The sequence below is a fragment of the Pinus tabuliformis genome, chromosome 5_2 (assembly GCF_031772625.1).
Source record: "Pinus tabuliformis cultivar Carrire ecotype Pingquan chromosome 5_2, CPIR1, whole genome shotgun sequence".
NCBI lineage: Eukaryota > Viridiplantae > Streptophyta > Pinopsida > Pinales > Pinaceae > Pinus > Pinus tabuliformis.
Genome location: NC_142306.1, coordinates 803,983,750 through 803,997,598, shown reverse-complemented (window position 1 = coordinate 803,997,598; position 13,849 = coordinate 803,983,750). Strand labels below are relative to the sequence as shown.

At 38.8% G+C, this 13,849-nt stretch overlaps 1 protein-coding gene across 1 annotated transcript in view; it reads left to right on the top strand.

Annotated features, from left to right (window-relative positions):
* Window positions 1-13,849, top strand: part of LOC149161756 (putative beta-D-xylosidase 7) — an 88,857-nt gene that overhangs the window by 69,706 nt on the left and 5,302 nt on the right. The window contains exons 2-3 of the mRNA XM_089435563.1: window positions 5,149-5,294; window positions 5,411-5,463. Coding sequence (XP_089291689.1) covers window positions 5,149-5,294; window positions 5,411-5,463 — 199 coding nt within the window. The remainder of the gene's footprint in view (window positions 1-5,148; window positions 5,295-5,410; window positions 5,464-13,849) is intronic.

The window sequence follows — 13,849 nt, the reverse complement described above, 5'->3', positions numbered from 1 at the left end:
TGTAACTCCCCTTGGCTCTTTCTTGTTTATCAATAAAAGCTATTCAAGTTTTCCTCCATACTCTTGTGTAATTTATGTTTGCTGCATTTGTATGGTCAATTTACATCTGATCCTAGATTGTTTATGATTATAAATCCATGTTCTTGTATAGTGCTATGCTACTGTGATCTTACAGGTACTTTGTGAAGCTAGGCGTGCAAGGGAACAAGTAGCGAAAGACTATCAAGAAAGAGAGGAATCGAACCAGGAGATTAGCGCAAGACAGAGGTTGGTCTTCTTTGTTCTTCTCTATCTATACTTCATAAAGGAAAAACGAAAGTAGCTTTACTTTGTTTGTTTCTAAGGCAGCTATCACACCTTAGTGGGATAAGCAGTTCTGAGTAGACACTTTTCCCTGTAACACATGGGGACACTTGGAGGTAGTGATCAAACATGTTGCAACAACGTAAACCTTGAAATGGGGACTATAAAATTAAAACGAGAACTCTAACAAAAAAACCCCCAAAAAATATAAAGAATAGCCTAAAAACGAAAAACGTTGATGCTGGAATAATGAAATGCTGGAAAAACATAAAAAATAGCTTAAAAACGAAAAATTTTGATGCTGGAACACTGAAATGCTGGAAAACCTTACAATTTTGACAATTTTTCAATCATGACATTATGGAAAAATTTTATGACTAGAAAAACTTAAAAAATGGAGACATGAATGAAAGGGTCATTATATCAAGAGTAGTTTCTTTTTTAAATGTTAAAAATATGACGAATTTAAAATCTTAGCCTAAGACAACTTAACACATTGCAAAAAAAATAAAAGTCAACCATCAAATTTACATAGTGTAGGCAAATTCGACCCACTGTAATGAAAACTTAAATAACAAAAACTTTAAAAGCAACAATCAAATTAACACAGAATGAGATTGGGTCGCTAGTCGAGGATTGACATGGACCCTGTAGGAAAAATAAAATAAAACAATATAATAAATAAATAAAAATGAAAAATACAAAAGAAAACAAAAATTAAAACATTGAAAAAAATTAGAAAAAATAACATAAAAAGTTAAAAAAATAATAATAAGTAAATAAAAATATATATCTTAAAACATAAAAAAATATAAACATGACAAAAAAGAAAACAAAAATAAAACATTGAGAAACATAAAAATAAAAACATAAATTTAAAAATAATAATAATAAGTAAATAACAATATATATTACAACGAAAAAAAATAAAAAACATGGAAAAAAAGTATAAAAAACATGGGAAAAAAACACAAATATAAAAAACATATATAAAAAAGACAAAAAATAAATCAATCATAAAAAAAATGTCTCCATTTTTTTAATAAAAACAAAAAAAATTGAAAAAAAACAAAATATTAAAAAAACTATAAAAAATACAAAAGAATATTTTAAAACAAACCTAATTTTAAAAAAATAGAATATTAACAAAAAAACAATAAAATAAATTTTAAATAAGTAGTGAAATCATCATAAATTTCCCTAGGAGTGCCAATCTTGTCCACGGTAATCTGCTGAAGCTTCTCATCCACATTGGATGTTATAGAACGATGGTATCTATTGCTCTTCAACTCCAAAAATGCGCTATTGTTCAATGTTTATAGTTAGATTGATGTCAGACCCTATAGTACAATAAGTTCCTGATTATTTTGTGTGGTCCCAATGTTTGGCCAAAATGTTTGATTGGTCTCCAATTCATATGTTGTTTGAGATGACAATCCTATAAGTAAATCACAATGGAGGAGCATATATGAAGAATTTGTTGTAGAGATGCTAGAAATTTTCTACATTGAATAACTAGTGGATGGTTATTATAGTGGTGAAAGATGAATTGAAGCAATATTCTTTTACGCTGAGTGTTAATGGTAGATATTTCTTGGTTGGAATTATGAGTTTTCAACATGGACGACATAATGATGTTGTAAACATAATAGAGAGTTTTTGGAATTTCATCCAAAAGCATGGTAATGATATTCCTTGTGGTAGCAATGGAGATTGGTTGGAGATGGATAAACAAGGTACACCTTTTATTATATTGAATCAAAACCAATACCATGTGGAAATATGAATCACATCTTATATTTGGAGGAAGTCTAACATGTTGTGTGTAGATCATGTATATTGTTCATTGATGTTTTTGAGCTTGATATTAGCTAGAGTTGGTACTTAGGAGGAGTACTGTAATAACATGCGACATTATAAAAGCTTGTACTTATTGCCTACATGATATGGAGAATGTAAATTATATGTAACCATATCTATCTATGTATTATGTAAATGGCATATCATTGTATGACTCTTGTAATAAGGTATACCCATTATCCATGTGTCCCTAATGATCGAGATAACTTGTTTAATATAGTGCAAAACCTCCGATAGAGTATAGGCCATGTGTCAATTGAATTCTCTATGAGTGGATTATGCTGGTTATAAATTCTATGTGGTGTGACAGGTCTAAAAACTTGAAGTTTCCTATACATTTAGGTGGATTTCATTGAGAATATGAATGAACCATGTATTCGAAGGAGTTCTTAGAGGGTTAGAAGTTGTAATAGTTATGTACCCATGTATTTTGGTGGATTGCCACTCCCACCAAGCATTGTGGTCCTGTAAAATGTCTGGAAAGCACTGTATTTTAATTTTGAAGCATTGTATTTATTTACTCCCCAAGAGTATGATTGTACCACACAAGCTTGCATTAATGTGGGATGGAAATAAGATAATAATGAGAATAGTTAGAGGATGTAGGAGCAAAGGTACCCACTCGCTCGTATCTCCAAACACATACCTCTAAACTATTTCTATTCATTTCTTGTATGATTTATCTTATCAGTAAAGTTAGAAAGTACTTCCTGAACAGAACGCCTACTACATATACTAATATGAGATATTTTCATTTTATTCTTCAATTTTTATTCATGGCAGTCAATTTGGTGGCAGAGAAGTTTTGGGGCAATTAAATTCTGTCCATTTTCAACGTCGTGACAACTGACACATCTCCATGGGTTGTTTAATAGATTGGAATGAGAAGAAATTCATAAGCACGATTGTTGAGAGTTAGATTATGAGAAACCATAATAAGTAACTGAGGTGTATTCATAAATAAGCATGATATGACCTTGAAAGTTCTCTCTATGCTGTCATCACAAGATGGATGTGTATGCGCGTTTTCACACAATCTTGCAAGAACGATTCTTGGCTTTATCTACAAGCTTCATTATGTTTTCAATCAGTGTTGGGGTTCTCTCATTTCCCATTATCTAGGTTGGTTTCTGCTTCCTTGGATGCAATTTAAATATTTTTTTCATTGCTTCCACTTTTAGAAAATGTGAGGGCTGAGTGAAGTTCAAAATTCGCTAAAACTGTTATCCCCACCTAACTATGTCTTATTGCTAATTGCGTCTTCAAACTAGTGGCAGTCTGACCTCAAACTTATTGATGTTCTGCTTTGTGCTTTAGTAACAAACAATTTGCAATAATATTCATTTTACAAGTTATACATTGTTGTATATGACAAGAGGTTAAGTATATTCAAAAGTGCAATGTTAATGTAAGTCTTCAATGTTGTCAACAATGGATCTTGTAAGATAAGTGGTGGGGTTGGTGATATTTTCCCACCGAGGTTGGAATCCCCTCACACATATTTTACCTTCGTAGATTGCATCGTTGTGGTAGTGGGTCCTCTTAAGAGTTTGTAGACATAGGTGTAAATCCTTGGTAACTTTGGAAGAAGTGATACCCTCATTCAAGGTTGACCGTTTAGTAGTCACCAATATTGGTCATGATTTAGTTGTATAAATAAGAGGGGAAACAATGTTTAAATTGATAGGTGATATTGTCTCTGCAGCAATGTGGGTCACACTGTTCTCCATATATGATGTTGGTTTTATCCATACTTATTTATCACCAATTTCGCTTTCAGGCTATTGTATTAGAATTCATAAACATATAAACACATAATATGAATTTATAAGGACATTTTTATGGTCAAAGGAAATTCCAGACTGCTGCAGTAAGTTTTCAGCGTGATATTCTCCTCTCTCCCATGGTTCGAATCCCCTAAGGACATATTTCACCCCTTGTGGGTTGCCTCATTGTCTCGTTTGTGGTGGAGGCCATCTCAAGACATTAGGGACATGTGCAAGCCTTGGGTTACTTTGGTTGAGTCAATAGCTCCATCCATTCCTGAAATTTAGTGGGTACCCTAGCTTTACCTGGTCAAATACATGAGTGATTTGTCCACAGTTCTTTTAAATGGTGTTCTTATCATGTCACTTATTTTATTGTGTGACATTTTCTTATTTGCCACAAGCCAATTTTAAGGATAGGGTAATTTCTATGGTGGTTAATATTGACTTAATGCTACATTAATGTCATTTATAGGTGATTATTTAGTTTAATATGTTGGTGGTTATTGTTAGTGCTATGAAAATTTCCAGCCCTAGGTGATTAATGTCATTATGATCTCAAGAAAACACATATGTTAACTTAGGAAAAAATAAGGCACTCTCATAAAAATATTAATGAATAAAATTTTAAATGAAAAAATAGTTGAAAGAAAGTTTCCACATTAGAGGAGGTTAGAAAAGGTTGACACTTACCAATTTATGTAAAACGTATAACAAAGGGCATGAAAAATCAAAAACTTTGTCAAATAAAGAGAGGGAAGTATAATGAAGAGCATGAAAAATAAACAACTTCATGAAATAAAGAGAGGGAAGTATAATGAAGAACATGAAAAATAAAAAACTTCATCAATTTTTCATTTGATGGGCATAGGGAATTTCCTAGTGGGGTCGCGCCATTCAATTCAATGGTCCCATTCATACAACTACCAATTTTCCTCAAGTCATACTAACTGTTGCGTCCTTTGATGTCAAACTATGGTATCACATTGCCTAGGTTTGAATCTTGCCATTTTATTTCTATAATGTAATGAGTGCCTATATCTCATCTCAGTTGCTTTGAATCTTGCCATTTTATTTCTATAATGTAATGGGTGCCTATATCTCATTTCAGTTACCAGTAGAGGAAGGAAACCTTGCCATTGCCATTGTATTCTGTAATGCTATGAATACCTATAACTCATCTCACTTAAAGAAGGAAATATGGTATGTGGTTGTGCAGGCGATTGGCATTGAAGCTAGAGCGATATACAATGCAGGGCAGGCGTCAGGGCTTACATTCTAGGCACCCAATATCAATATATTCAACAATCCTTGATGGGTTCGAGGTCAAGAAACTTTGGGAGAAGATCCACTTCTATCTAACAGGTACTTTGTTGCCTACGTTAATGGATTACATGGTGATCCCCTTTCTTCCTCTTCTAAGACAAATGCCCGCTCTTCTAATCATCTGAGAGCTTCTGCTTGCTACAATCATTTCACAGCTTACGACATGGATAACTGGGAGGGACATACTCGGTTCTATTTCAATGCTCTGGTAAAAATCTATTACCAACTCTGCATTTCCATATTTTCTCTATTTTTTCATGTGAGGAGGTAGTAGCCTTTAGGGTGAGGATAGATATACTCTCCGATGGCCTCCACGCTGTAGGGTTTTATGTCGATCAGTACACCTGGTGTGCACCATTACCCACTTAGGCCAGTTGTACAATGATCATCCATTACAGTCCTCCACACGTAGGCATACATTTCTCTCACTGTGGACTGCATCTCCATTGTTTACATGTCTGCATGTTCAGTGGTATGGAGGACTATATTTATCCTCCTTAAACTTTTACCGACATAATGGTTTATTTGTTATAGTTTTCAAATTTAGTGCATTCACTGGGAAACACCAACGTCGTTCCCTCTAAATTTAGCATCTATTAAGGAGCTGATGACCTTGTTTGTTGGCCTTGTACCTACAACTATCGAAACCGTTTATAGTATCCTTACTAGATCATTTTATACAATCCAATGGAATTGTTTTTACCACTGTAACATCCTCCTATTAAGTGACAGTGGGGATTAAAATATGTTGAAAAGTGTGAAACAAGAAATGCTTGTTGAGAATGCAACAAGATGATGGAGCTTAGTGGAAAGGAGTCGCCTTCACTAAGTGGGCCCGCAGGAAAATTATGGCGTAAAGTCTATTTTTGGATCACAGCAGGAGTGATCAAAGTCTATTTTTAGACTGCTAGTCAAAAATAGAAAAGTCAAATATTATTGTCTCATAATAATATTTAGACTATAAACTTTATCTTATCCTCTTAAAGCACTTTAGTTTGAGCTACAAATGTGGCACATGCAACTGTTAGAAGGAAATATGCTTTCTTTGTGAGTCGATTGAGCTATTGCATGCAGGACATTAGTTAGAACTCATGTGGTTGAGTTTTGTGGAGTTGGATGAGCAATTAATGGAGTTGTGTTCAGTTTGACTTAGTTGAACTAGTTGTATTTAGTCTAACTGATCAATAGACTAAGTGATGAGTTGTGTGAATTAGTTATTAATTAATTTACTAATTATTAACTCATAATGCAACTGAAGAATACATCAGTTAACTCAGTGCATGTACAGTTCAGTGGAGACAGGTGTTAGAGGTTGAGATTGCTATCAGTTGTGCATGAGATTGTGTACATGCATGGGATTGAGTTATGCCAATGATCTCTGCGTAGTGTGGGCCAATACCAAGTGAAATATAGCTTGTGCTCACGTGATTTACAATGTGGGTGATTTTCACAAGGTAAATAGGAGTTTGGATCAACCATTCTTATTCATTCTCAGCAGGTATTGTGCAGTGGAGGCAAGAAAGCAACGGAGGAGATTTGGAGATCAGATCTGAGCTGTATTGTGTGTAACAAGTGGAGATAGTACTGAGTACTTGTGAGGAGTATTGTACTATGTTTGTTACATGTTCTCAATCAATATAATATACAGATAGTTGGGGTTTTTAGCGAGATGCTTTCCCCGGGAAAATACTATGTTGATATGTGTGATTGATGCTTCTATGTGCGCATGTTATTGTTTCTGCTTCTGTAAATTGATGATCAACCTAGAGGAGGTTATGTATTATGCATTTTTTCTGCAATAGTGTATAATCGTGATAATATATGTTGAATAAGTGTAATATTATTCAAAATTTCTACATGGTATCAGAGCTGGTTGATTTGTAGAAAAAGTTCTACAGGATATCAAAGCGAGGATTGATCATCAGATCTATTATTAAGAAAGTGTTTACATTTTATTTCTTCAGGCGGAGTCTATGATCGGGCTAGGTGGCCTCTAGATTCATCCTTCTTTTGGAAGGTAAGATATCCGGTGAATGCCCATACAGTCGATCTCTGTACGAGAAATACTTTGTTCTGACGAATTTTAGATCAGAAGCAGTTGAGTTTTTTTGAGCTGGTGGAATTCGAATTTGCAACAGTGTTTTCTTCGTGTCAAAGTTGAAATGTCTTTCAACGGATTGCGATTGGAATATGTCCTTGAGGGCAGCTCGAACTATATTTCATAGAAGGACAGGATGGAGGCGATGTTAGATGATAATGGGTTGAAGGAGTTCATAGATGCGGATGTCCCAAAACCTACTGATGCTGCCCAAGTCGGGGATTGGCAAAAGAAGACGGCAAAGTGTCGAAGGATTCTGTTGGAGGGCGTGAGGGATCACATTGTGTTCAGCCTCCATGGAAAGGCTTCTCCATGTTTGATGTGGAAAACATTGATAGAATTATTCCAAAGCAAGAGCGACCAGAGGAAGTTGGCGCTCAAGGATAAACTCAGAAACATTAGGTGTGAGAATGGAGACAGTATGCCCTAGTATCTCACGAAGTTCACCCAATGCTAGGATGAGCTGGGAAGTGTGGGGGTAACTGTTGAGGATGAGGATATGGTGAGTCTAGCACTCCTTGGCCTTCCTAAGAGTTGGCATAGCTACCAGGACTCGGTGAATGGAAGGGAGAAGTTGCCAGGATGGGAGAGACTTTGGTCGGATCTTGTGCAAGAGGAGATTAGACAATGCACCAAAGATAGTTCTTCATCTATGCATGATGAGGAGAATTGTGCCTTAGCGAGTAAGGCGAAGAAGGGGAAGGCGAAGGTTTCTCTTTCCGAATCCAGTTCTTACAATGATGGGAAGAAGGTTGACAAGTCAAAGGTGCGATGCTTTCGTTGTCATGAGTTGGGCCATTATGCTACTAATTGCCCAAAGAAGAAGTCCAAGAAGGGATCCGGGGAAGGATCTGAAGGTGAGGCAACCTCACTTGCTTCATAGTTTGAGTTGGACTTCACACTCTTCGCATGCATGGTTTCATCCATGGTGGGAAGTGGTTGGTTTCTTGACAGTGGAGCTTCTTTCCACATGATCAGTGAAAAAAGTTTTTTCAGTACTTTGGAGGAGAAAGATCTCCAGATACTCATAGGGATGGGTAATGATGAGAAGTATAGTGTCTCAGGTGTAGGCACGGTTATTTTTCAGAGGGAGCATGGAGCTCGCCTTACCTTGACTGATGCCAAGTATGTACCAGGACTGAGGAGAAACTTGGTGTCGATCGCGATGCTGGAAGACAGAGGCTATGATGTAGTCTTCAGTGAGGGAAAGGTTTTCCTTAGACACATCCTCACTAGACAGGTGAAGCATATTGGTTCACGGGTTAAGAACCTGTATGCTCTTGAGGTTCAAGATGCATGCAAAGCCTTGAGCAGCGAGGCAACTGATGGAGACTTGGTGGTTGAGAGGGAGCGTATATTACCTCTCTACATGCAGAGCCAGAAGAAGTCTCAGACGATTGTGGAGGAGCCATGATTGGTGCAGCAGCTTCAGGAGGTTGTGGAGCAGCCACAACAACGGAAGCTGAGAGGAGATCGAGTAGAGACATCTACTCATGCAGAGACCTCTAGTAGGGGGAAACTTCGATCCAAGTGGGCAGAGGGATCGCATGCAACCATACCTCCAGTTAGGAGGTGGGGTGATGTGGATTGATTATCCCAAGGAGGAGGGGCAGGATCCTTGAGGTACCCAACCTCTTGGATGAGACCTTGCTACGGGAGCCTGTTGGGGGGAAAAGTATCTAATGCAGAATGCCTCTATCCCACTCTGAAGGTGATAGTACTCCAGAAACAACTGAATGCAAAGCTATTCAAAGTTTCTTCTTTATGAGATGAGAGAGGGAAGAAAAGGATGATCTACTAACCGTTATCTTGCGCTCATAGTCGATCCAGTCTTCACTCCTTGCCGCTTGCTCCTAGCTCTTGTCCTTTCACCGGCCCAGCTACACACAGATCCTGTAAAAGCACAAGAAAAGGAAACTACAAGAAGCATACATCCATAATCGATTATAGGATTAGCATAAATCAAATATACAAGCATCTATTCATCATAAAGACACATGCATATAGAAGAACCTCAAATACTTTATTGATAATAGAAGTAAAGTTCTGAGAGAGTTACAACCACAATGGGCCCAATCCAGCAACACCTCCCAGCTGAAAGAAATCTCCTCTTCACCTCCTTCAAGCAAACACCCAATAGCTCTAATCACAAACCAACAACACTTCCTTACTTGCACAAAAATTCCAGCCTCCTTAGACCTCATGAGAGAGCTCTATATATAGATTTTTGGAGAAAGGATGAGTCATCTTGAGACTGGCCTGAAGCTGACTTGTGTCCTCTCCTACTTTAGTTAATCTTCAGTTCTTGAGTCCACTTGGAGAATCTTGCTTCCACTTGGAGATCAAGACCCTCTTACTCATCACTAGGTGAATTCCTTGACCCAAGTGTCAGTTTGGAAGCTTCCTGGGCAGTTGACACCTTGCAGAATGACTGTGCCACTTGGCCGATCTCGCCCAACGCAGGTAGCCTTCATTAGTTTTGACCTTCAGCGCAGGTACAAGGAGGAGCAGTTGACATTTAGCGCAGATGCTCAGTGGAGCAGCTGACATGATCCAGAAATAGCCTGTTTTTGAGTGTTTTCAGGTGGAGAACTGATTTTCAGTGCTGTGGTTTGCAGACCTCGTTCCTCTAAGGGTAAGAACAACATGTTTAGGGACTTTGGATCCCTCAGATTATTGACATTTCATGCTCCATGCTGTTAGGCATAAAAATGTCTATAACAGTTGCCCCCTAAAGTATGAGGTCGTTTATCGGGTGAAATGCTTTATTAGGAGGATCCGAAGTTCATTCAATCGGTTGAGAGGTGCCCTGCAAGAAAATACAATACAATACATTATTTTTCATTCTGCTTTCATGATCTAGCTGAGGCGGGCATTCCCATGCTCAGATTTATAAATTCATTTTGGTACATATAACAGACGACCGTCTGATGATAGACTGATAATTCTCTGCTGAAATTATCATCCTTTGAGTAGGATGATCATCTGCTGCAATGATGTACATATCAAATGTCTTTATATCCTGAATATATATCGCAGCCCGGATGGATGAAACTAGATCCGGGGTCTTCAATCTCGTTCGATCTTCACTCTAAGTACAAGTCGATCCATGTGAGAATTGCGTTGAAGTCGAACATGGAAAGACATCGCTTGATTACCGGTCAATACTGTAAACCGTTAACAAGCGCGAGAGGAGTCACCAATAATGACAATGACCCTCAAGGTACTGCAATACAATTCACGTGGTGTGAATAAAGGACTTGGCATCGAACACCACGCAAAATCTTCTGGTCGAAGGTCATTGATGTATACCTGTCGCCGGAAGTGAGAAACTTGCCATTGAGGCATGCAAGCTTCAAAGTACTGGGGGGGTTGTTCCTAGACCAACTTCTTGGATAATGAGCTGAAGTCGACAAGAAGCAATCCGTCAAAGGAGGGCCTTAATGAATCCCACATCAGTGACACGGAACGGAGCTAATGACTTTAGTGGAGGTGAAAACAAACTGTGAGATATGATTCAGGGTGGCGATCATGGGTGGATGAAGGATAATGTATGGTAGTGGATGGGACACGGTTGACTCTTTCTGAACACATCTCTTGAACATATAACGACACTAATGTGATGGATCGGTAGCATTACCCCAAATACGGATGGTTTGGCTAGGACCATGGTGATGAGACCGGTGAATGAAACAACCCAACCCGATGTGGTACGGAGGACAAAGTGTCATGTTCAAGAGCGACTTGCTACCATCAAAGCTTCGAGGTTCTCCCAATTTTTCCCCAGTCATTTCTGACCAGTACCTCTTTATTTTTGTCAAGCTTGAGGAGGATAACATATGCTTGTTCTATAACCTGCCCTTCGGGCAAGCCCATCGCTATGTTTTAACGAGCCTAGCGATAGGGAAACTCGTTCTCGTCTAAAGACAAGTTTGTCACTATTCAATCATTTTAACGAGTCTAGCGACAAAGACAACTCGGTCCTTTTCATTTTTAGAGAGTCTGAAAAGGTACAGAAAGTTAACTCCAAAATTCCTTTTTCGTCATCTAATCCCTTAAGTCCGAAAAAGTATAAAACAATACAGAAGGGATGAATTTTTGATAACTTTAATGAGCCGAATAAAACAAGTGCTCGACCTTTTTGTGCAATAATCCCTCAGGTCCAAAAAGATTAAAATCTAGAAGAGGGATAGCTCTTCCGGTCCTTTTAACGAGCTGGAAGGCCAAAACTCGGCAAACTTTTCATATTTTATGAGTCAGATGAAAAGAGCTCAAAGAAGACTCGTCTTTTGAGGAACGAGTGATAAATAGGGATAGCAGCAGATTCCAGGTACAGGTTGGAATTTTCCAATCACGGTAGTGTCACAAGGATGGCTAAGTGAAATCACTCTTCACAGCTGTTCCTCAAAATGGGTAAACAATCATATGGAGGTGAACGATAGGCCAAATGGAATGGAGGTGGCAGGTGCAAACACAACCAAGGCTTTTACGGCTAATTAAATTTACGATCACAATGGTTATTTACCGGCATAGGTTCTTTTTTTAGATAAAAATGAGCTTAAACTCTGGGGGAAACATTGCTCACTGCTTTTATTTATTTTTTAACGAGCATGAAGACCGCGTTAAAACTGCTCGGATCTTGCGTTTATTTTTTAACGAGCATGAACTTTATGCTAAAACTGCTCGAAATACCAGTCATAGGATAAGAAATGTCTTCCTGCAAGATTCCAATTTTTATAGAGCTTGCACCTCACATAAGCTATGCTCTAAATTTGGCAATTTTTGACCTTTGCCCCTCATCCTTTCTTTATGTAAGTTAGGAAACGATCAATGACCGCTCTTAGCTTACACTCCAAAAGGTTTGCATGCCCCCAGGTATAAGGTACAATTTCAAGGCTGCCCCTACTTATCCGATAAAACATTTGTTTTAAAGGGTGAGGCTTGCCTCTTTCTGGTTACCCAAAGAATGGTTTTATTTGCTGCCGCAAATGAAACTCTTTCTTCGGCGATGTCTATCATTAGGTTACTCAAAGATGGTTACTACTTGTTGCAGTAAATGAATCCCCTTCTTTGGAGGCTGCCCCTACTTATCCTCTAAAACATTAGTTTTAATGGGTGAGGCTTGCCTTTTATCCAAAGATGGTTTCCACTTGCTGCCGCAATAGAATCTCTTTCCTTGGTAGCCTACTTGTTTAGACAGAGCTGAATGACCTTTGTCAGACAAGTAACCTTATCAAAAGAATCCTATTCTAGAACAACCCCTCTTCCATCCACGGACGGGGTACGGACTAGTCATATTCTTTCGCGGAAATTCTACTTTATACCCAAGGTTTCCTCTGCCCGAAGCAGACCAGGATGCATGCCCCCTGGGTTCCAGTTCTATCTTTCCGAATCACTCGCATTCATCGGGAAGGAGGACTGGGGGTGGAGACCTTTCTTGGGTGAATAGACCATTGAGGATTGGTATTTGACTATTTGCGATGCGTGATCCCGGAAATGAAAGTTGGTCTACGAGTTTGACCACCCTTCCTTCGTGTGGAAAACACATTACTCTAAAGAGTGAGGAGACTATAGCTCCCATGCAATATATATAGTCGCGTCCAAGGAGTAGGTTATAATCCAAGGGTCCTTGAACGACCATCACGTTCATATTAACGGTCTTCCCTTTCAATGTAACAGGCACATTGGGGAGGATCCCTAATGGTCGACTCGTTCCTTTATCAAAGCCCGAGAGATTTCTTATCTCAGGCAAAAGCGCCGGGGAACCCAGTGCTTTCCAAGCAACAGAGGAAAGGATACTCACAGATGCCCCTTCATCAATGATAGTTCCAGCCATCACCATTCTATAAATTTGGACTATGATTCTGAATGGTATACTGGCTGGTAACCGGGGTCTGCCCAGTTGGTTCCAATCAAAGGACACAACCAGGTTGCTTGGTGGTGGGACCGAATACATGGCCGGATATGATCCTGACGATGTTCCTTCCTGCGATAAAGGAATGGGCGCATTGCCCTGATGCTCATCAAAATCTGTGTTGATGAAAAGAATCTGGATGGTGTCATCCTTATTCTCTCCAGTGAGGGTGTCATTTGAAGATGAATCTTCAGTGACGGTGTCATTTGAGGATGAAACCTCTCAAGGAAGAACCGGGTCAACTGCCGTATCGACCTTTAGACTTTCGTCTGGTCTAGATTCAGTAGGTTCATTTTCAATGACTGACGCTTCAGCTAACCACTTGAGCGGGCCAACTGTGTTTTCAACCAACGAAGGACTTGGCACGAGTTTTTTGTATCCAGGAGGAAGTATTACCGGAGAAGCCGGACGATCTTCCAAAACTCTCTTCGCTTCGTCTAAGAAGGGACAATGGTGGATGGCGTGACCGCCTTCACACAGTTTGCAGGGGGATCTCGCTCCCCCTCTTTGTCTTGAACCTTCACTTTCGCTGGTTGACGGTAAGCAATCAACATGGCTATCAGAGGTTGATGCTCCCGAATT